General features: G+C 53.8%; 2 protein-coding genes and 1 long non-coding RNA gene across 5 annotated transcripts in view; 1 reads left to right on the forward strand and 2 right to left on the reverse strand.

Annotated features, from left to right (window-relative positions):
* Positions 1 to 5,986: 5,986 nt before the first annotated feature.
* On the reverse strand, positions 5,987 to 10,121 carry LOC118906633. 2 transcript variants are annotated; one of them, XR_005022561.1, is made up of 4 exons: positions 9,864 to 10,121; positions 8,044 to 8,468; positions 6,983 to 7,068; positions 5,987 to 6,851 (listed from the first exon to the last, which is right to left on the reverse strand). XR_005022561.1 is itself a non-coding variant. In XM_036874144.1 (4 exons), exons 2-4 carry the CDS (start codon positions 8,196 to 8,198, stop codon positions 6,429 to 6,431), a joined length of 681 nt encoding a protein of 226 aa, XP_036730039.1. In that variant the 5' UTR covers positions 8,199 to 8,468; positions 9,864 to 10,121; the 3' UTR covers positions 5,999 to 6,428. The 2 variants fall into 2 exon arrangements, 1 of the variants encoding a protein (XP_036730039.1); XM_036874144.1 differs by having other exon boundaries at positions 5,999 to 6,851; positions 6,966 to 7,068.
* A 512-nt stretch (positions 10,122 to 10,633) lies between these two features.
* LOC118880360 lies at positions 10,634 to 14,423 on the reverse strand. The gene is made up of 3 exons (XR_005016263.1): positions 13,828 to 14,423; positions 12,287 to 13,092; positions 10,634 to 10,884 (listed from the first exon to the last, which is right to left on the reverse strand). It is a non-coding gene; the product is annotated as an uncharacterized LOC118880360 (long non-coding RNA).
* The window catches only part of TBX5 (T-box transcription factor 5), a 46,558-nt gene continuing 31,956 nt past the window's right edge, over positions 12,534 to 27,135 (forward strand). For both annotated transcript variants that reach the window (XM_036824019.1, XM_036824020.1), the window contains exons 1-6: positions 12,534 to 12,616; positions 15,150 to 15,334; positions 16,968 to 17,062; positions 19,176 to 19,295; positions 20,131 to 20,278; positions 23,846 to 23,998. In XM_036824019.1, coding sequence (XP_036679914.1) covers positions 12,607 to 12,616; positions 15,150 to 15,334; positions 16,968 to 17,062; positions 19,176 to 19,295; positions 20,131 to 20,278; positions 23,846 to 23,998 — 711 coding nt within the window. In that variant the 5' untranslated portion in view covers positions 12,534 to 12,606. The remainder of the gene's footprint in view (positions 12,617 to 15,149; positions 15,335 to 16,967; positions 17,063 to 19,175; positions 19,296 to 20,130; positions 20,279 to 23,845; positions 23,999 to 27,135) is intronic.

The following is a 27,135-nucleotide window of genomic DNA, read 5'->3' on the forward strand; positions in this document are numbered from 1 at the left end:
GCGAGAAACAGCTCTTTTTTTTTTTCTGCCGGCGACGGGTCCACACCCAGGGTGCATAAATCCTTTCTTTTATTTTTATTATTATTACAGCTCAGGGTCTAGCATGGGCCATAAATGGATTTAAGAGGCTGCAAGAGTATAGAATTTAATACAGTTGGCACCATTAAATAGTGGCATAGCAAACCCACTTGGAGAAGTGCGAACCCTCCCTCACCACCACCCGCCCCCTTCCCCATCGCCTCTCATCTCCCTTCTGATCCCGAAAATCCTTCTGGCAAAGGTTTTCCCCCCCCCCCGTCAGAGGGGGAAGGGAAGAGGGGAATGGGGCAGACACAAGGACAGAGGCAAGCGGGGAGAGTGTCTGCAGCCCCAGTGGAGAGGGCATTGGGCAAATGGCCAATTAGGGACATTGGGGAGATGGGACAGAGCTTTCTAGATAAGCATGGTTTTTTATCAGCCTATAAAAATACCACTTTCACTTATCTGCTGGCTCCTTGTCCAGGCTCCTGGGAACAGATGGAAGGGGGCACAAAAGAAAGGCCCAGAGGACATGGGAGGGACAGTCCAGGGTAGGGGGCATTTGGGGCAGGGAGAGAGGAAGCGGCTCCGAAAGCCAAAAATATGCTGCAGGGACGTTTTCTTCCCTCCAAACTTACCAGTATTCAGACTTCTATTCTTATTTCATTGCATGGAGCAGGGAGAGTCCTACAGTCTTGTGCGTCCTGTGCATTTTATTGATTCCGTATATATGCTTTGTCTGTGTCTCCACATCGTTGGGTCTGAGTCCATCTGTTACAATACCTTCATATATTCTAGTCAACTGATATTTATCTAGCGCCATGTAGAAGGGACAGATGCGGTGTTGAATAAGACAGTCACGATCTCTGTCCTAGGCAGTTTAGAGCCTATGGTGGAGGCAGATAATAAACAAGCACATAACAAAGATGATAGAAGGAGGCGGCCATGAGGAGAGCTGGGAGCAGCGGCAGTGGCACATGCAAAGGTCCTGGGGTGGGAACAAGGGTTGGTGCAAATGCGGAACAGAGAAGGAAGTGGATGGAATGTGGAGGCACAAAGGGGGCGGGAGATGACGTGGAAGGGGCAGGGAGGGGACAGCTCATGCAAGGCCTTAAAGATACAGAAAGGAGTTGGTTGGTGTTTTTATTTTTGGTTGTGCCGTGCAGCTTGTGGGATCTTATCAATAGTTCCCCGACCAGGGATCGAACCCGGGCCTTTGGCAGTGAGAGCATGGAGTCCTAACCACTGGACCACCAGGGAATTCCTAAAGAACCATTGACTTTTTTTTTTTTTTTTTTGGCCGTGGCACAGCTTGCAGGATCTTTGTTCCCTGACCAGGGATTGAACCCACACCCCCTGCAGTGGAATTGCGGAGTCTTAAACCACTGGACCGCCAGGGAAGTCCAGGAGTTGGGATTTTATCGTAAGCTCTTTGAGCTGCCCTTTGGAGGGTTGTAAGCAGGAATGAGATATGGTCTGATGACTCACTTTTGCTTATGGGCGGGTCGCTCAGGCATCCTTGGGCCAGTAGGTGGAAGGGTGGTGATGGCAGTGGTGGGTGGCGTGTCCAGTGATCTTGCAGTGTGGTCTGCATGAGGGGCAGAAGATGGGGGCCCCAGCCCTAGCTCTGCTCCAGAATCCTTGGGAATTGTGTCTGTTTCCTTCCCGGTCTTTAGACCTGTGAACTGTGCCTCTAGACCTCAGTTTCCCCAGATGTAAAATCACAGAGTTGGACTAGTTATTGCTGAGGGCTCCGTTGGGCCCCACTCCCTAGATGAGTCTATGTCAGAGCCCCGGGACCCCTGTGGGGGGTTGACAGGCAGCTAGGGAAGAGGCGGGTTGCAGGGCTGAGGGCAGAGCTGGAGAGAGGCTTCTCCCTCGCCTGCTGCAAAAACCCATGTGTCCTTCCTCCTCCTGAACTGGAGCTTTCCTGCCTGGGTGGGGGAGTTAAATCAAGGGGTTCTCTCCAGAGGAACCCCCCCCGTGCCTTGGTAACGATCCCTGATCGTGCCCACCCAATAACTGCCAGGCTGGGCAGGCAGCCCGACTCTAATGGCACCGTGTGCAGGCTGCAGGAGAGGAGAAGTGAGTGTCCAGGGTAGGGGTGGACACAGTGACTGAGTGTGAACCATGGATGAATGGATGTGAATATGACTGTGTGTGATCGTGTGTGTGTGTGTGTGTGTGTGTGCGACTCAGGGTGAAGGATTGTAATTGTGTGTGTGGCTTTCTGTGCGTGACTGTGGGCCAGTGTGACCGCTTGTGATTGTGACTGGGTTAACGTTCACATATGTGCAGGTGTGAGCCTGCGGTGTGTGTGACCATGGTTGTGTGTCTGTGTGTGTCTGACTCTGTGAATGTGGGCCGGTCTTTGTGTGACGACGAGCCTGAGAGTGTGTGTGTGACTGAACAGGTGTGTATTTGCCTGTGGGAGCTTGTGTGAGACCGAGTACGGGAGGGTGTCTGTGTATTTGTGTGACAGAATCAGTGTGTGTGTGTGTGTGTGTGTGTGTGTAGCAGAACTGCTGCCCCTGTACAGGCAGTGGGTGGCCGTGCATGGCTGTGTGTGCTCCAAGTGACTCCCAAGTGGCTGAGTCTGGGGTATCTTGTTGCTTGATCCCTTGGGGACAGAGGGCCGGGACAGTGGCATCAGCGAGGGGCCAGGACACGGCGCTCAGGCAAGCCAGCTCCCTCCCAGCACCGTGGGGCAGAAGGGGCTGGAAACCTCACTGCTTTCCGTGCAGGGGTGATGGAAGCACGGGCTCAGTAACCCAGATGAGCGCTGTGCCCCAACCTGGACCCCAGAAGGACTGGCTGCAAGTGGCTGTGGCCCTGGATGGATAGGGCTCCAGGAGCAGATCCACCCAGGAGCAGATCCACCCTGGAGCGAGCCCATCAGGCCCATGGCCTTGGGGGACAAGGTAAAGGCCACTTGGACGGGGAGGCGGGTCAGGCACTTGCTGCAGGGGCAGCCAAACTGCAGCACGTGATCCCTTGGAACCAACTTCTAAGAAGGAAACATGGTTAGGACGTAGCGTCACCTCCTCTTCCTTCTGGGACTGGGGAGAGCCCTGGAGGTGTGTGCAGGGCGCATGTGCACACTTGGGTGTGGGCGAATGCTCTGGGCCAGGGGCTGGGGCGTGCTTGTGTATCAGCTGCCCCCACTCCTGAACTCCTGCCTGCAGAGGAAGTAACTGCCCTGCCTACTGTCCAGGTGTGTGGCCAGCACATTTATCGCACTTGACATTTTCAACCTGCCAGGAGTGTGGGCCCTAAGCCCCCGGGTGGCGGGCTTGAGAGGGGACTTCATTTACAACACTGACCCTTCTACTCCCAGGCATCTACCAGCCAGTCCCCAGGAAGTGACTGTGGAATTTGTTTCCAAATATAGACTCTGGTGGCCCGGGCTGCCTGTACACGGCCCCTTTGGCCTCCTGGCTGAACGGCTGGGCTGTGACTGCCTTTCAGGAGACGCAGGCGCTCAGACCTCCGCTTGGCGCTGTTGGTAAAAATAATAATCATACAAGTGGCCCATAAAAAAGGAGGGTAGCTGAACACTGGGTTATGAGCCCAGGACACCAGTTGCCCCGCGATGATCTTTGGGTGATGGCGACCCTGCAGGCTATACACAGACACAAGGCATTCCACAAGGACACACGGACCCACACCAGCCTGTACCACACACACTCGGGGCCCCGACACCGTGGACTCATGAGTGTTTTCCCATAAGGAGACGCACAGAAAAAACATATATGTATTTTCAGTGCTCTGTCTCAAGGAGGGACACACAACAACACACACACGAACACAACAGCAGAGAGACACACAAAGTTCCTCCTCAAATGACACACAGTCATCAGAGAGACTTAAGGATAACGTCATCTCCTTAAGGAGGAGACACACAGCCCACCTCTCCAGGTGGCTAGTAGAATCTCCGGCTTTGTTACAAGATGGGAACTGGGGAAGAGGTTGGGGAGTGAGCTAGAGCCAGCCCTTGCCTGTAGTCAGATTCAGGTGTTGTGGAGTCAGGCACCCACTCCTGGGTCCTGGGCACTCCCTAGGATGTACCAGGAGCCAGTCCTCCTTGGGGCAGCTGTTGTTGGAGAAGGACTGGCATGGGAGAGGTCGGTGATAAAACCCCAAGAACCCAGCTGGTGTCTGTCCCCCAGGGTCCTGGAAGTGGGAGGTGCGCAGGTGGTGCCGGAGATCCTGGAGATGGGGCAGCCCAACGGAGCGCGCATTTTGCATGGAGGAGGGAAGCATTGGTCCCTGAAGGCCATGGGGTCCGGCAGGTCCCGGGAGGAAGCTGGAGTGAGGAGCACTTGCGCCTCCCTTTGGGGCGCTGTCCTGGGGTTTGGATCTCAGAGTTCCTCACTTTCTAAAGGAGTCCCTCCCTTCCTAACTTGGATTTGCGGCAGCCGGTGCTGCGCCAGGAGCCGGTGTGGCAGAGGTGTGCTCCTGGGCAAAGGGGTGGCAGGAAGAAGCGTCTAGAAGCGGGAAGGCGAGGCAGGCGAGGCAGGCGCGGCTGGGGAGGCTGCAGGACTGGTGGCAGGCGCAGACTCCTTCGGATCCCAGGTCCGGAGCCCCTAAGAGGTCTGGGACTTCCCTGAGACCCACGCCACTGGCGCACTCTCTCCACCCCGAGCATGGAGTGTCTGGGAACTGCAGGCTGGCTCCGCTCCACGCCTTCAGCAGGCTGAGCCTACAGGCCCCGCACACTCCCAAGCGGCTAGGGTCCCCTTTCAGGCTCCTCCTGAAGGCGCAAAGCCTAGGGATGGGCACAGAGCTGGGTGAATTTCCAGCAGAGGCTGTGTGACTCTGCCCACCCTCTCTGAGCTTAATTATTTGTTTCAAGCAAAGGAGCCAGGCACATCTCCTCTCGCCCTCTATCCTACCCACCCTATTTCTCTCCCTCCAGGGGACAGCGTGTACTGGCTTGAAGCTGTGATAAATCCGGGCCAGGGTTTGGGAACAGAACACTGAGGTTTGGAGAGGAGGACTCAGCATCTCCCCATCTTCTGTCCCATCCTGCAAAGTGCTGTGGATCTGGGGCTTTGTGTCCACAGGCCCTCTTTTGGGTCCCTCTGCCTCCTCGGTGAGAGTGGGGAGAGGAGATGGGGACATGAAAAGAGATCTAAGCCTTTATCCCACGACTGAAGGAACAACTGACCTCAGCTTCAGACTGTGCTTTTAGGTGCTTACAAAGTGCCCTTCGCACCCCCCCCCACCCCGCAATCCAAGAGACCTCTTCCCATTCCTTCCCTTTCCCCGGCCTTGTCTTGTAAAAGAGGAGCTCCTGGCTTCTGCAGTCAGAGCGCCTGGGTTCCGGTCCCACCAGCATGTGACTGGCCGGGAGCCACCTTCTCATGGAGCTATTTACAACTAGCTGAGCCGAGTGAAACCATGTTACAAGAGCTCCTGGCCTGCCATAAATGTTAGCTCTGATGGCACCTCGAAAGCTAGTGGGCATTTGAGCCTCTCTCCTTGTGGCTGTGTGGACACAAGCAGGACTCTTCTGCAAATACGAATGCAAAATGCTGGGGAGGAAAGAAATGGGAGCTTGAGTGTGCTAAGGGAACCCCTGCAGGTTGTCTTCCAGACTCAGACGGAAAAAGCGGGTAGCAACACTGCAAGGCCAGCCCAGAGTTTTTGCAGACATTGGATGCCCCACTGGAAGTAGAGGGAGAGAAGTTTTGTCCTTCCTGACCAGCTGGGAGATGAATGAGGTCCACAGCAGAGAGTGAAACGAGGGGGAGATGGACCCACAACAGGAATTGCTCTTTTGGCTCCCTCCATTCCGCCAAACCCGGCCGTCCAAGCTGGTCAGCAACCTGTTTCTTTCTGAGAGCTTACTGCCTCCAAAATGGGAACAGAAAAGTTGTCCTGTATTGTCCAGTGGCCACCCCGCAGAGGGGCATTTCCCCGTGCAGGTTCAAGAAGAAAGCAATGCAACCCCCAAGTATTATTTAATGCTCTTTATAGTACGCCCACAATCCAACATTTTTCTCTCTTAAAGGAAAAGGAGTATAATTTATTTTTTCTCTCAATAAGATCTGGCAGACATTAATGCCATGAGTTTTAGCTCCTGACTTTTCTCCTCCCACTTTGGAGACTTTTTCCAGGCAGGAGAAAGGGTTGCCTGGACGGACACGGGGAGCCTCAGGTGCCGATGGGGGTGGGCAGTATGCGTGAAGAGACCCCCTGGGATTCCTCAAGTCCCAGGTCCCTAGCTGAGATGTGCCCGATGCGGGCTTGGATGAAAGTATCCCACCCGCTGCGTAAGCGCACGTCTCCGAGGTCATCATTCGCCATTCAAAGTGGGGGCTTTTGCTGGAGACCCGAACTTACCCAGCAGAAGTTCTACTAAATCTCGATTTTCTCCCCCAGTTTAAAAAAAAGAGGGGAGTTTTTCAATCCCTGCCGTGTTGAACCCACTGAAGAGGCTCCGGGAAGCCAAGAGCGAAGGACGGAAGCGCCTTGCAGGCCTCAGGGCCCACGGCAAAAGTGCGCGGCGATTGTCCTCCGGGCGCCCGGTGGTTGAGAGAGGTCGAGGGGACTCCAGGGTTGCCATGGCGACCAGGAAACCCAGGGCCCTTGTGGAAACAATTGCCGGGAACTTTCCCACCCTGAACCTCTGTCAGTTGCACCCCACGGCCAGCCTCTGTTGGTTTCACCCCAGTGTTTTCCGGGTGTGATTGCGGCTGTGTCGGAGGAGCAAGGTGTTTGGGGTCCCCGCTTCCGGACCCTTCTGTCGCTGTTGAGGCTGCCCCCAAAGGCCAGAAACCCAGTACAAGGAGCCCAGAGGAGACCCGCTGGGGCGCTCTCGGCCCGAGCTGAAAGAGAAGAAAAATTAGAGGTCTCGACCAAGCAATCGTTTTGGTGACGGATCCTTCCAGTTTGGGGTTTGGCCGCCCTCGTCATCCACGCCCCCACCCATCTCCCTTCACCTCCTCAAGGTCATTACTAGAGTTTTCACTCGCAGCTCCAGGCGGGGTGGCCTCCTCCATCCTCCACCCCTGCACCGGTGCAGAACTCCTTTCCGGCAAGTTTCTCCCAGAAAGAAAAGAGGAAGGAATGTGAGGTTTAGCCCTGCAGATGAATCTGCCTATTCCCGCGTCTATAAAACAGCCTCTAAGTTTCTCTTAAAACAGGCCCAAAGCCTGATCAGACCTTAGGGTTTTCCAAAATCACTGGCCTGGCTCACTCTGGCCACAGGGTGAATGTTCCCTACCTAAATCACTGGGTTGATTGGGAGATAGCAAGCTGAGCTTTCTTAAAGGAGGTAAATCTTCTCACAACTGCCATCTCCTGTGTTTTCTTTGCTGTTATGTGTTCTGCCTCTCCGCAGGTAGACGGACAGAAACCATGTCCCTTCCCCCTTAAATAAAACGCTTTATGAAACATCGGATCGAATTGTCTCCGGTGGGGATGCCACGCTCCGTGAGATCCGGGCTGGCTGGAAAGAGGCCCGCGGGCAGCCAGAACTGGAAGAGTCAGAGTTTCGTCTCCGTTTTGAATTCTGCCCTTGGAGCAAGCTTAACACGTGTGGATTTAATTTCCCTTTCTTTCTTGCTTTCTTCCCCCCAGCCCGCCGCCCCACCTTGTGAGGAAACAAGAAAAATAGTCTGCCGTGTCGACAGCGCGACACCGTTCCCTTTGCCAAAGAAAATTTGTCTTTCCAGAGCCCCGGAGAGCTGCAGGCTCCCAAGTTTCCATCGCACCCTCCAGTTGAGGGAGGGAGTATCCACACAGCCACCTCCGCCCCCCATCCCGCCTGCATCCCAGACCTGGAGGTATTAGCCTAAATCTCTATCTTTCCAGGGTCAGAGCCCTGGAATGTAGTCTCTTCCCCACCCCCCACTCCTTTCGGGGCTGTGGGGACATTGTGACCCTGCAGACATGGTGACTAAATGAGGAGGCCTTTCTACGGGTTCTAGGCTGCGGGTACAACTGGAGTTCTCAGGCTCAGAGCAGCCTACGCAATGGGGGGGTGTGCTCCAGGTTTTCTCAGCTCAAGACCCTCACCCTTCTCTTCCACTGGGGACTTGCCAAAGTGGAGGGAAGCAAGAACAGGGACTCCTCTGCATCCAGGTGTGGTACTGCCTTCTCTGTTCTTCTGCAGATCTCCAGCGCTGATATTCTTCCAGGCTGAGCCTCTCGAATGAAGTTCCCGTAGCCATTTATTTCATTAACCTGACTGGGGTGGTGGTGGCCGTGGGGAAATCTCGTCCACCAAACTTGGGGGAGTGGAGAAGAGTATTTCCAAAGCACAGGGAACAACATCAACATGTCTAATCAGTAAAGTAAGTAACAAAACTAATTCTTGGTGGAAATATTGGAGAATATTGGATATTGAAATAATAATAACCGCCAGTATTCCCGGATACTTCTGGTCAAAAGGGAGGAAACCAGGAACCGAATAAAACATTGGGAAGGAGGATACTGCAGTCCTGGAAAAAAATACAACAGAGCCATAATTAACCAGGCAGCAGGGAAAGTGACCGCCTGAGAAACGAGGGAATTTCCCACCCTCAGTCTGACCCTCTCTTCTGCAAAACGAGTTGGTCAAAGTTTGCTTTCGCCATCATTTCTACTGTTGTTATAATTCTTATTAATTTTCCCAGTCCTATCTGCACTTCTACCTATTTTTCTGCCTTCGATAGAGATCCGAGTCAGGCGGGGACACATCGCGGAGAGAAACGGAAATGGGGTGAATTCTTAAGCGAGTTCTCTTTTGGGAGGAAAGAAATACGGTGGTTTGGAAGGCGACTTTCTTAAAAGCAGAAGGCAAGAGTGAAGGAAAAAGATCAACAGCGGTCGCCCTTGCTTTTATTGTTTTCGATTTTTAACATAGGAACCTCTGCTTCCCTATCCATTGCAATATTAAAATCAAGGCAGGAATTTTGCAAAATGAGGAAAATACATTTCGGGAGAAAACCGAGCGTGGGTGGGGGTGGGGATGGGGATGGGGGTAGGGATGGGGGTGGCAGTTCGGGGAAAGCATCGGTCCTCCGAAAGAAGGAAGGGAGGTTGCAGATCGAAGCCTCTCTTTCAAGTTAACTGTCCAATGACTGGGGAAAGAATGGAGATTCTCAAACCTAGTTGCGGTCTTCAGTTTATTCTACCAGTGGTGCGGCCTCCGGACCCTCTGGGACAGCGGGTCCGGAAGCTGAGCATACGGAATCCTTTGTGAGTCGGTCCGGGTCGTTGCGGGGCTCGCGCCAGGGATGCGAGAGAAAGGAGCCAAACGGAAAAGAGCTCGCCCCGCTCGGAGTTTCGCTTTCCCCTTCCAGTCTCGGCGGGGCCCAGGCCTCCGTTTCCGGCCCACCTCGGCCCAGAGGTCAAATAGAAACCCATCTCCAGGTTCTGGGTGAAGGATTTGGGGTTGCGCTCTTGGGCATCTGGGAACAAACGCTGCACCCAAAGGGCCTCGGAGTGGGTAAAAGATAATTATTAATAATTTGGGAAATGAAAGCGAATCTCGGGAAAGTCACTGCGGCCTGGCCGAGAGGAGAGACAGGGGTTCTGCTTGCTGGAAGCAGCAGAGTCTGCGGCCGGACTGGCCCGGGCGCCCGCGTCCGGCGCTGGAAACCACTGCCAGGTCTCCCCGCGGGCCCGACCTTACCTCCTGAGGCTGCTCGGTCGACTGCGTTCCTGCACTTTCTGTTGCTGCTCCAGCCCCAGACCGACGGGGCCTGGAGCCAAGCCGTGCTTCGGAAAGCCCGGGGGGGTGGGGTGGGGTGGGGCTGGGGGCACGCGCGCAACCCAGGCTCGAACCCCGAAGCCGCGGGCAAGTCCAGAGTCCGATGTCCGGCTCCTTCGGGGCCCCTAGGAGGGGAACTTACCCTTTCCAGAAGGCCGGGCGCTCGCTCGCTCGCTCGCTCCGTGCTGGGTAGGCCTAGCTCTCCTTTCAGCGCCGCCCGGGGCGTCTATGCGGTACGTTTCGCAACTGAACCTAGTGGGTTTCCAGCTGCGCGCAAAAGCTTGTGCGCATCCGCCACGCGGCTGCTTAGAAGTTATGCCCCCTGACGAGACTAATATTAATAATAATAATCGTCATTACAAAACAAAGTGGAGCGCCTCGTCCCTCTGCAGGACCCGGCACTACAATTTTTCTCTGCACAAGTCACCCTCCCGCATCCCGCCCCCGCCGGGCCACGCTGGGACCAGTTGCATCCCCCGACCTAGCTAAAGGAGGATTCGCAGAATGGACTTTTTCTCAGCGAGAAACGATGCGGGCGACTCTGTCTTCCTCCAAACGTCTCTGTCTCTTTTCCCCTCCGCGATTAACCCAGTAATTACTTCTATGCACGCCTGCAAGCGGGCAGTGAGTTATCGCGTCCCAAACTTAATCAGCTAGAGAAGGCGCCTCAATAGTCATATGCTGAGAGCTCCTCCTGGGAAAAAATTGTTTTAAAATAATGAGAAGACTCTTGCCTCCTGAGAGAGACCTCGATTCCAAACCCCCCCCCCGCCCCCGCCAACTCGGTTTTTTTCCAATCTATGGACTGATGTGGGCTCCCACCTCCCTTCGCCAAAAGACCCCCTCCCCCTCCCTAAGAAAATCGATCTTGGCTTTATTTGTGGCTGATGTCCGCCACCCCCATTTCCCCAGAGAGCGCTGGATTTGTTTATTTCTTTATTTATTCCCGTGGCCCAGGCGTCTGAGACTTGTGGCTGCGCAGACCCGGGCGGGAGTGATAGGCGAAGACGGAGAGGACTCAACCTCCCGCCGCTGCCCCCCAGTCGAGCGTGACAGCGCGCGGGCCTGTTGCGTGACTCGTGACGTCTCCAAGTCCTATAGGTGCAGCGGCTGGTGAGATAGTCGGTATCGCCTGATTGCCTCTTTATTTTATTGGGGTATGCCTGGTAATAAACAGTAATATTTAATTTGTCGAAGACCACGAACCAACTTCGAGCTGGGAGGTACACACTACTCTTGAAAGACGCTGGAAGAAGGCTTGGCCTACAAGGGGTCTCTTTTGGGGGGTCCTTTCCAAACTCTTCATCTGAACCCCTCCCAGCGAGCCGTTACTCTCTCGGCATCTGCGCTGGAAAGAAGAGGTGGGAGTTTTGGAGGTGAGTGTCGCCCTGGAGAGCTCTGGGGTTGGGGGTAGAGGATTCTCTTAGCACTGGCCTGCCCACGGCCCCTTGGCTTCCCTCCCCACCTCGGCCCTGCTGAATCCACTCCACTCCCAGCCTTGCTCCTTTTTTTTCCACCGTGGAAATAAGAATGCACTCTCTTGCTCACAAGAGTGTCACCTGGCAAGAATAGATTCGCCCTTGAGATTTCAAAATCCCAATTTAACTTGGTGACCCGCAGAATCTGCACTTCACAAACTAAGTGAATCTGGGCCAATTACTTGGGGGAGTACGGATTCTCCCTCTCGGGAGGGGCCTGCAGATTATTTATGGGAATTTATTTTATCCGCAAATCTCTGAGAATTTAAAGGGATTGGAGAGCTCTTTCTGGATTTCCCCTTCCTTTTTGCCAGAGATGCAGGCTCTTCCTGAAGCCATGTCTGTTTTCCGTCGTTGGCCGGGGGTCGCCCCCTGAGCGAGCCCAAAGTCCTCTGAGCTGACATTTTGGAAGAGTGAGGGTGTTTTCACAAATAAATAAACTGTCTCAGCAAAAGGCTGTTTGAAAGCAAACCTGGAAGGTGGAGTGAGAACTCTAGAGAATGCTTGGGTTGGTTTTCTCTCTAGTTGCCCCACTTTTAGGGTTGGACAATCCACTTTGGAATTTTGCAGCGATGCTTCAGGCCTGCCCTGGGATTTTAGTTCCCGGGGCCATAGAGGATGGCACTGAGGCGGCCTCAGATCTCCCTGGCGCTTCTCCTCCCTCCATCCCTCTCCCCAGACCTTGGCCTGCAGGCCTGAATCTCTAGACAGAGGCTGAGAAAAGAACAGGGTGACAGAGACATGGGTGAGAAACAAAAACGGGGACCCTGACGTTTGTTCCAAGCACTAATTCTTGACTTTCCAAGCTGGGTCTGCTCAGGCTAAGACCTACTGACTGTGTTTACGCTTCTATTGACCTCTTCAACTCGACCCTCAAAATAATACATTTCAGATAGGGGGAGGGCAGGGAGAGGAGCCGAGTGGAGATGAAAACCCCAGCCAGCCCCCAGTGACTGTTTGATTATTTTAATAAAACTGGGCACTGCCTTGTGTACACCTCCATCACGGGAGGTCTGGTGGCCCTGAGGGGGTGGGAGCGCAGGGCGGTTTCTGGGCATCTTTGATCTCGGCCCCTATCCCCACGCACCTTCACCCTGCCTTCACCCCGGAGTCTCTCGGAGTCGGGGTGATGAGTGGGGATGGGGGGAGATATCAGGGCGGCTAGCGGCGGCAGGCTGGGCCAGGCGGGGTCAGGCAGTTCTCCGTCTTGAGGTCAGCGGTGGAGAGAGAACGCGGGCAAGGCTGCAGAGGAGGCTCCCAGCGTGTGTGTGCACGCCTCGTGCGTTCGTACTCCGTTCTCCGCACAGCCGCGTCACCGAGAGTACTTCCCGGGCAGAAGCCGAGCGGGTTTGCGATGATTTGTGCAGGATTTTTTGCAGCCACCGAGCCGCGCTCAGAGAAGCAGAGATGGATGGAGGTTGGAGAGCGGGTGGAGAGGAGGGGGTGATCTCGAGGTCTGGGTTTGAGAGTCTTGTTGTGATTTGAGTGTTCGGGAAATCTAATGGAAAAGGTGGTTGGGGGAGGGAGTGGGAAGGGAGAGGGAGGAGGGAGGAAGGGAGGAAGGGAGGGAGAGAGAGAGAGACAGACAGAGGCAGGCGGCGTGCAGTGGGAGCTAGTTGGATAGGCAATTTCAGTACTTTGTAAGCATCAAGGCAGCCCAACGTCACCGAGCTCAGCTGAGTCGGCTTGTATTTCTGAGAGAGAGACAGAGAGAGAGAGACAGAGAGAGAGAGAGACAGAGAGAGAGAGACAGAGAAAGAGACAGAGAGACAGAGAGAGAGAGGGAGAGAGACCAACTCTTACCTCGGATTCCGGAACTTTAACCCTGAAAGCTGCGCTCAGAAAGGACGTCTACCATTCGCAGGCTCCCTCTTGTCTCCCAATTTTCCCTCCCTGTGGGTACAAGGGAGAAGGAGGGCACTGAGATTATATTATTGGAGGTGCTCCCGGAGGCTGCTGTTTTGCTTTCTTCGGAGCCCTTCTGGCGCCTGACAACTTGGAAGTCTTTAGGGAGCGCGAGCGCAAGCGGGGGAGGTGTGTGAGTTGAATTGTGGGCAGTCACTGCCGAGGCTCCCGCGGTGGGTCCTCCTTTGTAGGCAGCGGTAGCCGCTGGTCTGGGGAAGCAGTCCCCCCCATAGACCCCGGAGCCACCATGCCCGCGCCCCCGCCTCGCCGCCGGCTTCCCTGCTAGGAGCCAGAAGGGATGCAGTGAATGCACCGGCTTCACCGAGCGAGGTAACAGTTCCGCAGATGGCCCGGGAGGCTGGGGAGGGAGCCCGCCGGCCGAGCCGGCTCAGGGAGGCGCGGAACGCGGCACTCGAAGCCTGGCCTCGGATTTTGCAGGGCCCGGCTCGCGGAGATTTTACGCGGCCCGGAGCTGCCCGGCGCGTGGAGCCGAGGAGGCGGCCGGGGCTGGGGGAGAGGCGTTGAGGTTTGCAGCACGCGCGGCCCGGTTCTGTCAAGCCGCATCTCGTTCGGCCCCGCCAGCCCCGAGCTCCCCGGGACCCCGGCCAGGGCTCGCGGTGGGACTGTCCCCGCGGCCGGCGGTGAAATGGGAGCGCACGTGGGGCACGCCAGCCCCACTTTCTTTTGTTATGAGCAGGCTTCGGGGCTCCCATCACCGCCTACCCCAAACCCCAAGGGCGTGGTGAAAGAGGCGGCTTGGGCGGGAGTCGGGCCTCAGAAGCTGATCTTCTCCTCGGCACCATTTCTGGGTCTCCTGCCACTGCAGACCCGGGGTGGGATCCAGCCTTTTGCCCAAGCGGCTGCTAAGATTTGGGGGAGGGGGGAGGCATTTCTTGCGCCTCCTTCCCAGTCTTCCCGGGTTTTGAGGGAGGAAATCCCTACTTGGGAACGTAGAGGATGTTGGAAGGAGATCAGAGCAGGAGGCAGGCTCCTCCGGGCTTGAACCGTTCTGCAGCTGTTATTTTGCGTGTTCCAACCTCACATGCTTGTAACCCCGGGCCATTTTGCAAGTTGTGTCGGACCTCAGTGGCCGGTTCAACGCCGGAAGCCCAGGATTTATCCGGGCACCACTTTGGCGTCGCCGACCCCGAGCTTGGGCCTGCAGTTCCAGCGAGCCAGACCCGACGGAAGCTCGGAGAAGCTCCCCTCGGCCAGGCCGCTCGACAAAATGCCCGTCTCGGGCTGGAGAGCCGAGAAAACGAGGAGAACGCGCCCCCAGCGCTGGCCTCCGGCACCCAGCCGCGCACCGCCCTCCGAACCGCTGCGCCGCCGCTTTCCTGCCCTGTTTGGCTCCTTTTTATTTTTCATGTTGCTTACAGTTGGGGGAAAGGGGAGGACTCAATGTTAAAGGACTTTTAATTTCAAGGCCTGTGACCGATAGAAGATGAACGTGAATTCTCAAGACCTGGTTTCTCGATCAGCAGATCTTTCCTGTGTTTTTGGTTTTTGCGAGAGGCGGGTTATTTCAGGCATTTTGCCTGCTGCAGAAAAATATTCCTCTTGTGAGTTTTCATAAACAGGGCTCTGCTGGCCTCTTGTAATTTGACGAAGAAAAAAAAAAATCTCAGGAGGGCACCAGGTTTGTGTTTTGTTTTGTTTTTGGTTCGTACCCAATGGCTTCCAAAAATACCCAGGCCTTATCTTTATTGGCTCTTCCAGAAGTCCAGACAAATTTGACGGGCAGCTCGCTTATCGCGGGGGAGCCTGCGAAGGGGAGATGCGGGCCTCGCCTCCTCCCGCTGTGACGCGGGTCTTTCGCAAGAGGTTGTGCGTGGTCTTAAAGTAATAGTAATGATAATCATAACGGGACCTTCTGCAGCCTCCTTCAGCTGGGGACGGAGGTGCTGGTAGCTGGAAACTGCGGCTGGCAGCCTACTCACTGTTCCCTCCTGTCACCAGAACTGTGCTTCCAACCTTCTCTTTTTCTTCCTCTGCGCCCACCCCGTCCCCCGCCATCTGTCTTTCTCTTTCCTTCCCGTCCTCAGAGCAGGACCCCGAGCGGTCACAGGGCCCCGGGCTCACCATGGCCGACGCAGACGAGGGCTTTGGCCTGGCTCACACACCCCTGGAACCAGACTCCAAGGATCTACCCTGTGACTCAAAACCCGAGAGCGCGCTAGGGGCCCCCAGCAAGTCCCCGTCGTCCCCGCAGGCCGCCTTCACCCAGCAGGTAAGAAGGGCCTTGGGGACCTTTGCAGAAACCAAAGCCCCTCTTTCGAGTGTTTGGGCAAGGGGGGCGGGCAGTGCCCATGATTTGCCCCTTTTCTTTTTATCCTTGCGCAATTCCACCCTTCTCTGCCGTGCCTCCCTGAATGCCAGTATAGTGCCATCCACTTTATTGTGACGATTATCTTTATGGCCAGAGGATTTTTGAAATACATTGAAGTTGTTAGGGGAGCCTCAAAGATCCGGCTCTTTGGGGCCAGCGAACAATGGCCCAGATCATTTCTTTCCTGCTGCACTAGGTGTAAACCCGGCTTGAACGCCTCATTAAGGGTCGGGTCAGCGGCCGCTTCAGGCGGGCATGAGCGATGGCTTGACCCCTCTTCAGATCTTTCGTAGCCTTCGCCTCCTCCCGCCTCCTCCGCGTCACCGCGCAGCCGCGCGCGCTGCACCGTTTGTCTGGCGGCCGGGGCCTGGTGGGCTGGCTCCGCGGGGCCGGCGGCGGGGAGCGCGCGCGGCTGGGCCGGGAGGGCGCGGGGAGCCCGGGCTCGCCTGGCTGGAAGCTGGGCCCGAGCCGAGCGTGAAGCCTCCCCTCTCGCTCTGTGCCCTTCACCCCCGGCGCCCTGGGCGCTCAAGGCGTCGTCCGCAGACCTTGATGGTTTTGGAATAGGGTGTCAGAGGGCCGGAAGCGGGGTGTCTTGACAAGAAAAGATGTTTGCACACAGCTAAAACCCTTCTTTGGGATTTCGATGTCCTTCCTGGCTTTTTCATTGTCTCTCTCCTTTGCCCTTCACATCTCAGGAAGATGCGCGTATATTTGTATTGAGACAGTGGGCACGCATTTTCAGAAACTTAAAGAGGTTTTCTTTCAGGGAAAAACAAATCTACTTGTTAGACGTTTACAAATTATTGCAAAACGAAGACTTTGTATGTAATTTTTTTGTATGGGTTTTGTAAAATAACTTGTAGTTGAAAGTAGAAATGTTAAATCGCTTCGCCCATAACCCAAACAGCTTGAAATGAACGAAGCTGGATGTGAGGAGGGCCTAGGAGGTATGTTAATATAGACATTTGAGAATTAATTTTTGTTTGGGATTGTGGAAACCTATTATATAAATATTTAAAATTTTATATTTCACCTATGTCTACATATGCACTGCCATGGTGAGAATAAACACGCATGTATACAGTGCACATCTGTCTATTTTCGTGTGGACATCTGGGTGTCTACATAAGAATATCCTGGGTGGGTTTTTCAAGATTGAGGTTTTTTTTTTTTTTTTTCCTTTTAGCTGCCCCTTGGCTAAAGCGGATTGGGATTGGTCCCATTTTTTTCTCAGCCCCCCTCCTCCCCATGCACATTCTGGAACACCCTGATGGCTGGGGTTTTTTCTCTAGCCTTGTGTTGGTGGCATTAGAAGGAGACAGCTCTGCACTGTGGGATTAAGACCTGCCCGGGAGAGAGCATTCACAGGGATTCCTGGGCAGGGGCTGCTCCAGAGCCCAGACACTGCTGCAGTGGGCTGGGGGCAGATTTCAGCCTACGAGCCCACTGCCTCAAGGGGGAAGGAAGAGAAAGCTCTGTGTTTTGGGGGAGTTTGGGGAGGCAAGCCTCACTGACTTTTCTCTCCTTCTTATAGGGCATGGAAGGGATCAAGGTGTTTCTCCATGAAAGAGAACTGTGGCTGAAATTCCACGAAGTGGGCACGGAAATGATCATAACCAAGGCTGGCAGGTGAGATGGTCACCTCTGTGGAGGAGGTACAGGGAACTTGTGGGAGAGACTAAGAAAGGTGTGGGAGACCAGAAAAAGGGGAGAATAGAAACAGAGAGGGAGGGAGAGAGAGAGCGAGAGCGAGAGAATATGAATATATCTTATTTGACTCTATTCTGGTTAAAGAGGAGAACGGTGAATTCCTCCAGTGATCTCCACCGGTGTGACGGGAAATACCTGAAAGATTCAACTCAGGGAACTGGGTGTTTCTTCCACCTCGTATATAAGAAGAAGCAAGAGCTTGGGAGGCTGTGCTATCTGGATGGATTAGTAATAAGAGAAGGAGGGATGAGGTGGGAGAGCCAACGGGAGAACAGAGAGTTGCAGAGACACACAGAGATGAGACGGGGTTTGGGTTTCATGGGATCTCAGACTTGATTCCTGGCCCAGACCCTCCTTCCCACCCTCCCTGACCTTGGAGCGGTTCCAGAGTCCCACCCGATCGCCAAACTCGGAATCGTTGAATGTATTCGCTACCTCTTTCATTGTTTATAGAAAGCAGGCGAAGCCTTTGAAAGTGAACCGGGGCTCGGCAGGTCTCTATATACAGACACCGATAAACACGGCCGTTTCATCAAGACACTCACCCCGGAGTTCCTCTTAAAAGCTCACAGTTTTAGCTAGAAATGCGAGACTTCTGGGGGAGGGGGTAGGAGGGCCGTGCAACTCGGTATCTCAGCGTCTGAGTGCGCCCGGGTGCGGGGACAACCCCGCCACGTCCCTACCGGCGCTGGACTGGCCCTCCGCGTCCCTGAGGGCAGAAAGTCCCAGTCTGCGCACAGCAGGCGTGTGAAGCCGAGGATCCGGTAGGCCGAAGCCACCGAGTGTGTGAAAGGGGCGGGTGGAGCCGCCTCGCCAGACGCCCACCGCTTGTGCAGCCCAAGCCTCCCGCAATAAACTGACAACAGTGACATTTATTATTATTTGAAATTAAACAATGTGTGCTCCCCCGCTCGGCCCGAGCGAGCAGGAGGCGCGTTCTGTTTATACCAAAGAACTCAGGTCCTCTTCCCATTCCGCCGAGGAAGGAAAGGGCGGCCGGGGCCTCCTTTTTCCCTCCCAAGCCTGAGCCAACGGGGTTTAACTATAAAAGGCCTGCGAAGCCTCCGGCGCCTCCGCCTCCAGGCGCGCTCGCTCGGGCAGATAAACACCGCGAGGCGAGGCTCCAAGGCCAGAGGGAGAGGTCTCCACTCACCCCTTCCCGCCATCCTTGAGCGAGCCACGTTCCAGCAACTGGTCCTTGCGCCCCGGGCGGCCTTGGGAAGGCTTGCTTTCCGGGGCGCCCTCCTCCCGAGGCCGGATGGAGATGGGGAGCGCGCCCGGCACACGCGGGGCGGCGAAACCTCCTTGCAACCACCCAATCCTCGCGCAGGGCCCGGTTCCGTCCGAAACTAAATTTCTTTGAGGAGGGCCAAAGCGTTTGGACTCTCTAAGGAGGAGTGCCAGGCGCCTCGGAGATGTGGTGGGGACATTTAGGAAGAAACGCCTGCGCGACACTCGTGTCAGAGGTCACGCACCGAGCTGTACCCTGGGGGCGGAGTGAAGCCAGGACGTGCCGTGGGTATCCACGCGCGGGCAGCCCCAGGGAGCACCCACCTGGGTGCCCACGTGACGCGCAGCGCTGCTCAGAGCGGCCAAAGCACCTGGCTGGGCGGAGGAAGCCAACTTTTTTCTTTTTCTTTTCCTTTTTTTTTTTTAACAAGCCTTTTCCTGCCCCCAAATAAGAAAGTAGGTGTCTGGTTCTGAAAAGAGTCTTTAGCAAGAGTTGAAATGAGGGGTCCCTTTCAGGGCTTCCTCGAAACCGGTCTCTTGAAGTCCTCGCCGTCTGCTTTCTATTTCCTCCTATAGATAGGTATAGTCCCAGCCTGCTTTCTCATCTCTTGGCCTTTCTCCTCCCCATAACTTGGAGGGAAACCTGGGATGGATCTTGGCAAGAGCGGAGCAGGGGCCGCGTTTCTCGTCCACGTTTCTTAAAAGATCGATTCTTCCATCAAAATTTGTGGACGCGCTCTTCAGAATATTTGCATTAATTCTCTCTGCCTTTGTGTCTCCTCCTCCTCCCCGTATCTCCTAGGCGGATGTTTCCCAGTTACAAAGTGAAGGTGACCGGCCTTAATCCCAAAACGAAGTACATTCTCCTTATGGACATCGTTCCCGCCGATGACCACAGATACAAGTTCGCAGATAATAAATGGTAGGCACCGTAGCGGCTGGCGGGGAGGGCGGGGAGGACCGTGCAAACCAAACTTCCCTCTCCCCACTGAACCAATAAACATTGTTTTGAGCTCCTACTGTGTGCTAGAGGTTTTTGCTGCCCCTTCTGCTGCATCCTCCTGACCTCACCCTGAGAAAAAGAAAGAGCAGCCATTAGCCCCCATTTTATAAACGAGAAAACTGCGGCTCAGAGGAAGTAAAGTGTCGATGTCTGTTGCTGCATCGGAGGGTTGTGGATTTTTAAAAAGGGTATTGTTACCAAGCGTTGGAGCTATTTCTGGGGGCATAAACCATTAACAGTTATTTTTTATGAGTTACCTGCTTTGAACATGCCTTTTTTATGAAATTGCAAAATCAGTCCGGGGTATTTGAGTTAAACAGGCAAGAGAGGAGAGGCCCATTCCTTGGGTACATTGCTCCGGCGGCTGCCAAGAGTGCAGAGGCTTGAAGACGAAGGCCCTTTGGAAAGCCCTCAAGGAGTCTTCCCGAGACTTTTTTGCACATCCAGGCTTCCAGAACCCGCCAGTTGTTCATGGGCAGAGAGACGCTTCGAGGCTCCCCACGGCACCCTTGGTGCTGGGGGAGTAATTAGGTGGAAGGAGAAAGAGCCGGGCGGCGGCGGTGGTGGTGGGAGCGCTCGCCTGGACACCAGCTCCAGGCTTTCTGCGCATCTGGCATTGCAGATGCCCAAGCAAGACCTGAGGGTCAGGCCATTTCCAGATCATTCTCATATTCAGCAGCCATTGCTTTGCTCAAGAACCATACGGCACCACGGTGCACTAAGTCTAGGGGGGTGGCGCCTCTCCTTGGTCTAGGTCTGTGACGGGCAAAGCGGAGCCCGCCATGCCGGGCCGCCTCTACGTGCACCCGGACTCGCCGGCCACTGGGGCGCATTGGATGCGGCAGCTCGTCTCCTTCCAGAAACTCAAGCTCACCAACAACCACCTGGACCCATTTGGGCATGTGAGTACCTCGTGCAGATCTTCCTTGTATCTTCAGGTTCACACCTTCTCTTCCTCACCTGACTCTCCTCTCCCTCTTCTCCAGGACTTTCTCTCTCTTCTTGGCTCCTCACGCCACCCACCCACGCTTCTTTCTTTGCTCCATTTCACCTGCCTTGGTTTTTTACTCTCTCTCCCTTCTTGACCTGGCCTTCCTTTCTCTCCCCCTTTCTCTTCTCTCCTCTTTCTCATCTCTCTTTTCTTTTCTCTTATTTCTCACACCTTCTAATTCTTCCTGGCTGTGTCCACCTCTCTCCTACCCAGACATCTGCCCCTTGCCGTCCACCCCGTGGTCCACTAGTTCACGGTCTGGGTGTGTCTTTCCTGGGTGGCTGGCGATCGAGCCCCCTAGGTCTCCTGGCCTGGGGCTCTCACCCTGCATCCCTGCTGCCAGCACCCAACCCACCTGCCTTTGCTGAGGGACAGGGGTCATGGGGTGACTAAGGCAGTTCACTCTGGGCCTGGAATTCCTGTTCGTTCAGCCCCATCTGTGATGAGGGGTGGGGAGCGGTGTTTGAGTCCTGCCGAAAACATGGGCCCTCTAGCTCGGCAGGTACTCAGCACAGACTGCAGAGGCTGGACCACGATGGGAGCTGTATACCTTACCTGCTTCCTTCCAAATCCTGCCATATTATGGGGATGTTCCGGCTGAAAGGGAGACCTTAGGCCCCCTGCTTCCTCTTTTACAGATGGGGAAACCAACCCACCAGAGGCGAACTCCCGTACTCGTGCCCCTTTTAGCTCGACACTCTTGGGTTTATCTGTTTTTTTCCCAACTTCCAGCTTTCCCCCCTCCTCCCACCATGCCCAGAGTGGGCAAACCAAGATCAGGGCCCTACACCTGGAATCTGGATTGGCCCCGAGACAGAGGAGCCTGATGAACTCCCTGAAATGGCAGGATATTGAGCGTGCAGTCTCCCACCCTCCAAGAGAATGTGTAGCTTCTAGTAGATTCTCTATAGGGTATCATCCTCTCTTCCCGCAAAGAAAAACAAATGAACAGAACACTGATTTGAGGGAAAACATCCCTAAATCTCTTCATTGGAAATAATCACCAGGACAGAACGCAGTCTCTGAATTCAGAGTTTACAACCCTTAGTTTGATGATTCCACCAAACAAGTAGGCTGGTTCGTCTTAGGGCATTTGATCCTCATAGCAGCCTAGAGAGGAGAATGGAAATACACAGCCTTTATATGGAGTCCAGGGGAGGGGAGGTTACCTGCCTGAGGTCACACAGCTTGTATTTGGGAACAGGGATCTGAGGCCAGGTCTCTCTAATTCCAGAAGTGACCTGCATCCTGCCACTTTGGAGAATCAACACACAGGGTTCCCAGTTTGGGGACATGAGGGGATGGGGTATGAATGCATTTGATCCGGAGGGAGGACAGTTTGTGAAGGTCCAAATGAGAAATCTGTTCTTGTGGGGCCTTAGGGCTGAAGCACTGAGTCTGTGTTGGGAAGGGGACCAGGGCCCTCCACTGATGTGCTCAATGCCACTGTACACGTGGTTGGTGTGAGAGCGGACTGTTGACCACTGGAGACGAGAGAAGGAAGGCCTATTCCCCTTCTACGCTGTAGGAAGGGAGAGGAAAGGGGCGGGGGGGGGGGCGTTTCTAGGCAAAATGCCGGGTCTCCTTTGCGTTTAAACCAGGGTGTTTTGCCTGCAGCGTCCAGCTTGTGGTGCATCCCAGCGCAGACGTGACCTCCACCTTGCGTGGGTGTTGGCTGGCTGACGGTGTACTTGCTGTCCCTGCGGATGCTGAACGGATGCTTTAGGTTAAGCGCTGGGGAGAGAAGGGACCATTTTGTAAAGGTCCTGCGTGCATCTCCCAGGACCGCGTCCTTCTGGAGGCTGGGCCTCCGTGGCACCTTGCTCTGGGCTCCTTAGCTTTCCCTCTGCGGCCCCGGGTGTGCCTTTGGGGTGGCCCCCCGGGGAAGGCGCGCGCACTGTCCCGAGCCCTGGGCGCCCGTGTGAGTTTCAAGTCCTTACAATTCCGCGGAGGAGGGCGCGGTGCTCTGGGCCGCTTCGGACTCCCCAGTTGCCACGTATTCCCACCCCAAACTCCGGACTTTGAGTCCAGAGCCGCCCTAATGAAATTAAGGGCCATTTAGATCGCCCTCACGCTGATGTCTCCACACTGTCCCCAGCCGTCAAAGCAATTTGGCTAAGCCGGGACGGTGGCCGCGCCGGCCCGCAGGGCCCCGCTGCGTCTCTCTGTCGCCACGCCGCCCCGGCCGGCGTCGCTATCGGCCAGGGAGGCGGCCGGGCCGCGGCGGCCGGAGATTAGAGCCGCGCGGCTCGGGGTCGGGGAGCCGCGGGGTCCCGAGCTTTTCGCCCCTCCCCCGGCCGAGTCGGGCCGCGCTCCCCTCCCCCTCCTCCAGGTCGGTTTCAAGGGTTGGCCCGAGAACCCTGCCCCAGGGTCATCCAATCAAAGACGCTGAGACTACCTCCGCCGCTCAGTTTGCGGTCCTGGGGAAAAAGCAGGCCAGATTTTTCAGCTCGTGAAACGCGGCAGTTCGCCCATTCGGTGGGTATAGATCAGAACGTTTTGAGCTACCAGCTTCCCGGGAGCATCGAAAGCACGGCGCCATCAGAACAACAAACTCAGTTTTTTTTTAGTAAAGATGCTCATCTTTTCTGGATAGTTCCGCTCCAGCAAGAGTGTGGTGACTGCAGACCCCCTCCTAATATTCACAGTGGTGGTTGTAATAAGAGCTGCAACAGTGAGACCCCCCACTAGTCCCTGGGACCCCCTCCCCAAGACATGGAGAAGATAGAAAGGAAGGAGAAAAATATTCCCCCCAAAGCAGATGCCACAGTGCTGTCTGGGGCCAGGTCTGGGGATAATTCCGGTGGCAGATCCTGAAATATTGTGAAGTTGGAGACAGGGAATCTCAAGGGCAACCAAACCCCTGTTTGATGTTAGGGGTGGGGCGGGTGCTTCCCTCCCGCCCAACTCACATCCTTAGAGTCTCCCCCTCCCCACCATTTTCCTCTCTTTTTCCTGCGCTATTTCTTCCAGTTCTGCAAATGCTTGGTCTCTTCCTTTGCATCTCTTTGAGCCTTTTTTTCTTGGGGGGGGTAGTTATATATATATATATATATATATATATATGTTTGTTTATTTGTTTCTGCTGTCCTTTCATTCCAAAATTGTTGCCCAGGCTTCCTTGAGGGGGGCACCAATTCCTTGCCCCAAACTTGCTTCACTCCCACTGGGGGGGACATGCCTTACACAGGGAGTTAATTTATTAAACTAACTTTATTAAGCATTCTGATTTACTGCTGTGTGTGCTTTGGGTAGATTCCTGGAATATTACCCTGGCTTTTTCATATGGAAATTGTCATTTTTGAAATGTTTCTTTTTAATGAAATCACTGGCTTCTTTTCAAAAACAGGAGAAAAGAAATGGGACCTTTTTTCCAAGAACCTATATAAGGAACATAATTTTGGGGTGGAGAGTGGGGTTTTATGGAAACAAAGGGGTTTGATTTTTCTTACAATCTCATTTTCTTTATTATTTTTAGATTATTCTAAATTCCATGCACAAATACCAGCCAAGATTACACATCGTGAAAGCGGACGAAAATAATGGATTTGGCTCAAAAAATACTGCGTTCTGTACCCACGTCTTTCCTGAGACTGCGTTTATTGCGGTGACTTCCTACCAGAACCACAAGGTAAGCCCAGTACCCAGGAACCGGCGGGCCTGGGGCTGCCCGCTTGTTTGCATGAATCGCAGTGTTCTCCTGCTAAAAACCTTTAGCTTTATGGGCACCAACTTCTACTTCAGTGGGCTGGGGCAGGGACAGAGCTGCAGCCTAAGGATCACAGCTGTTTGTACTACATTCATGTGGTTGGCACGAAAGTCACACATACACACACACACAGCCCAGATAGAAACGAAATTATCAAACCATAGATGACCACGTGGTATCAATGCTCGGTACTCAAACATAACAAGGAGGCATCTCGCTGCAGTCGTGAAGTGATCAGTGAGAAGAAAGGTCCCCGTATTGGCTGGCTCCGTGCTCTTGGGTGGGGACCTGGTGCCACCCTTCCTGGGACCACCTTTTCTGTGGGGGGTCAGTCTCCTTCCCTCCTCCACTCTGCCTTTTGGATGCATTTCAGTTCCAATCGGGGCAGGTGGCAAAGTTGCCGGAAACCTTGAGCTTGGGTTTTCCCAGATGCTTCCTTAATTGTTTCAGCGATTACTGACCCTGGACCACATACTAAAGCGAGGTTGGCATTGCTAAAACAAAAGCAAAAACTGAGCAACCTGTGTCACCAGCTGCCTGGATCAAAGCTCTGGGGACTTAAATATGATCCTGCAAAAACACAGCTTGGTGAGGGGAGGCATGCACGCGACCAATGCATCATTTGGTGGCCGTAGTGTGGTATAGAGGTGGGATGTCGCAGGTGGATTGTGTCCCTGTCAGACCCCCACGCTGTTCGAAATCCAGGCCCCGATTTGGGCCATTCAAGGCTTGACCGTGATGTTGGAACAGGGTGCCCCATAACCGCAGGTTGGGGGGAGTATCTTCTATTCTTGCTCAAGAGAAAGGGCTTGTCTTGACTCGTCATGGTTCATGTCTGTTCTTTAGAAACCTGAGTGCATGTGGATTCACTTTATTGGGAGGGAGGGCAGGACTGAATGATTCCTAAGCCTCGTTATGGAAAGATCTGGAATCGGGAAAGGCAAGATATAGGGTTGGCGAGAGGCAGCTGCTGCTGTGGGACTGTAGACTGTTGGGAGTATTAGGAAGTGATTTGGGGTTAGAGGGCTGTGGGAGGGGAAAGTAGGGGGTCCATATGGGATCAGTGAGGGCGGGTCATGTGGACGACTTACCGAGATGGACATGGGGATGGGGCGCCCCTCCGCCTCTACAGCTCCTATCCCTCCTCAACCTGCAAGGGAAGAGTGGGGTGGAGGGAAGGTATAGGGACTGTGGAGCCAAGCAGGAGAGGCCAGGGTAGGGTGAGAGATGGGCTTAGCACCCTAAAGCCTCCAGTCACCCCTTGAAGGTCATTTCATGCAGGCTGTGTGTTGGTTAATCGCCCCCCACCCCCTGCCCCCATGAAACCAGGGCAGTAACGAAATACTGCGGGTAATCTCCAAATTCAGGTTGTCAATGACCAAGGCAAGCTGTGACGGATGGTCACTTCCAGGCCACATGGCCTGTCTGGGATCCCAGGCCTTGAGAGAGCTTCCTTTCAGCAGAAAACTCACTCCCCCCACCACCCCCATGCAATTACTTTTTAAAGGGAATGAAGGATTCTTTTTTTTTTTTTTAAGTTCTTCCCACTTGTTGAACCAATAAGAGCGAAAAAGTAAGGTCAAGTGCCCTGAAAGTTCCAGCACTGTTTCAGGCTTATTTGAGACTGGCTGCTAGAAACGTGTTTCCTGGATGGCTGCTGTAAACCTATGTTTAACTTTGTGGTGATGGCCACAGGGCAAAAAAAAAAAAAAAAAAAAAAAGGAAAAAATAGCAGCCAGGATGCTCAGTTCCCCATATATATGTATGCTTAGAGCCTCCTAGTTCTGACAGAGGATCCAAAAATATGTTGGATTTTTTTTTTTTTTTCTGCCAAGGAAACCCATGTTCATCCACAGAGGAAAGGAAGTGATAGACACATGAAAGTGATCTGTTAAAGAAACACGTGGGTGTTCAGGTCTTTTGGGGGAAATTCCTAAGTTCTGTGTAGTAAAGATCTTAGGGGTCCATCAGGAGTGGGTAGGTCTGGGGGACCACGCATTCTTTCTCTGTTTATAGCTTTATTGAGACATAACTCTCATACAGTAAACTGCACTATTTGAAGTATTCAATTCGCTAAGCTTGACATATGTGTATACCCATGAAACTATCACTGTAGCCACTTAGGGACATACTCAACACCCCCTAGATTTCTATTTAAAAAAAAAAAAAGTCTTCTCCAATGAATATATTTGGTGATCTGTGTGAGTGGAGTGCCTGTCCAATGGCGTGTGTATGTGTGAGTTTTGAACACAATCTAGGAGATTGTGTATCTAAACGCTCATGGGTCTCAAAACGTGGGTCTCCAAGTATGCATTTGGATATATGTATTTTTTTTGTTTTTGTTTTTTCTTCCAGTTTTATTGGGATATAATTGACATACGTACTGTTTGAGTTTCAGGTATACAGCATCATGCTTTGACTTACCTACATCATGAAATGATGACCATGATCAGTTGAGTGATGGATATAGGTGTATTTGAGGATCACACAGGAATTACTGATTTTCTTCATTGGTTGGGCCAGGGAGCCCGGTTGTGCTGTCCATATAGGTCTTTTTAGCCAGCCTGACATCCAGAAGAGGGATTTCATAGGAGACCACTTTCAATCACTCTCCCCCGTATGAGGTTTTCCCCAGTATTTAGTTACTGAGTACCAAAGACACCTATTTTCTTTGTCAGGAGGAAGTCTAAAGCAATGGATTTTTCCAGTAGAATCCAGGCCCTTGCAGACATTCCCCGCATGGATATATGATGTGTGACTTAAATAAGCGGGTCAGGTTGAGTGTGATTTGTGGACTCTGTTTTGTTACTTTATTGTCCCACCTGGACGGGATGTTCAGACTCCTGACTTCATGGGTAGAAGCCACCTGAGCTGTTCCTCACCCTCCTGTAGGGTTAGGGTGAGAGTCTGCAGGCAGACTGCCTGGGTTCAAACCCATTTGACTTGGGCAGATTATTTAACTCAGTTTTCCCCATCTGTAAAATGGGGATAAGAAGAGAATTTTTTGGTTGTTGTTGTTATTGTCTTTGTGGGGATTAAAATGAGATAATCCGTGGAAT

Source organism: Balaenoptera musculus, chromosome 14 (genome assembly GCF_009873245.2).
Source record: "Balaenoptera musculus isolate JJ_BM4_2016_0621 chromosome 14, mBalMus1.pri.v3, whole genome shotgun sequence".
Lineage (NCBI taxonomy): Eukaryota > Metazoa > Chordata > Mammalia > Artiodactyla > Balaenopteridae > Balaenoptera > Balaenoptera musculus.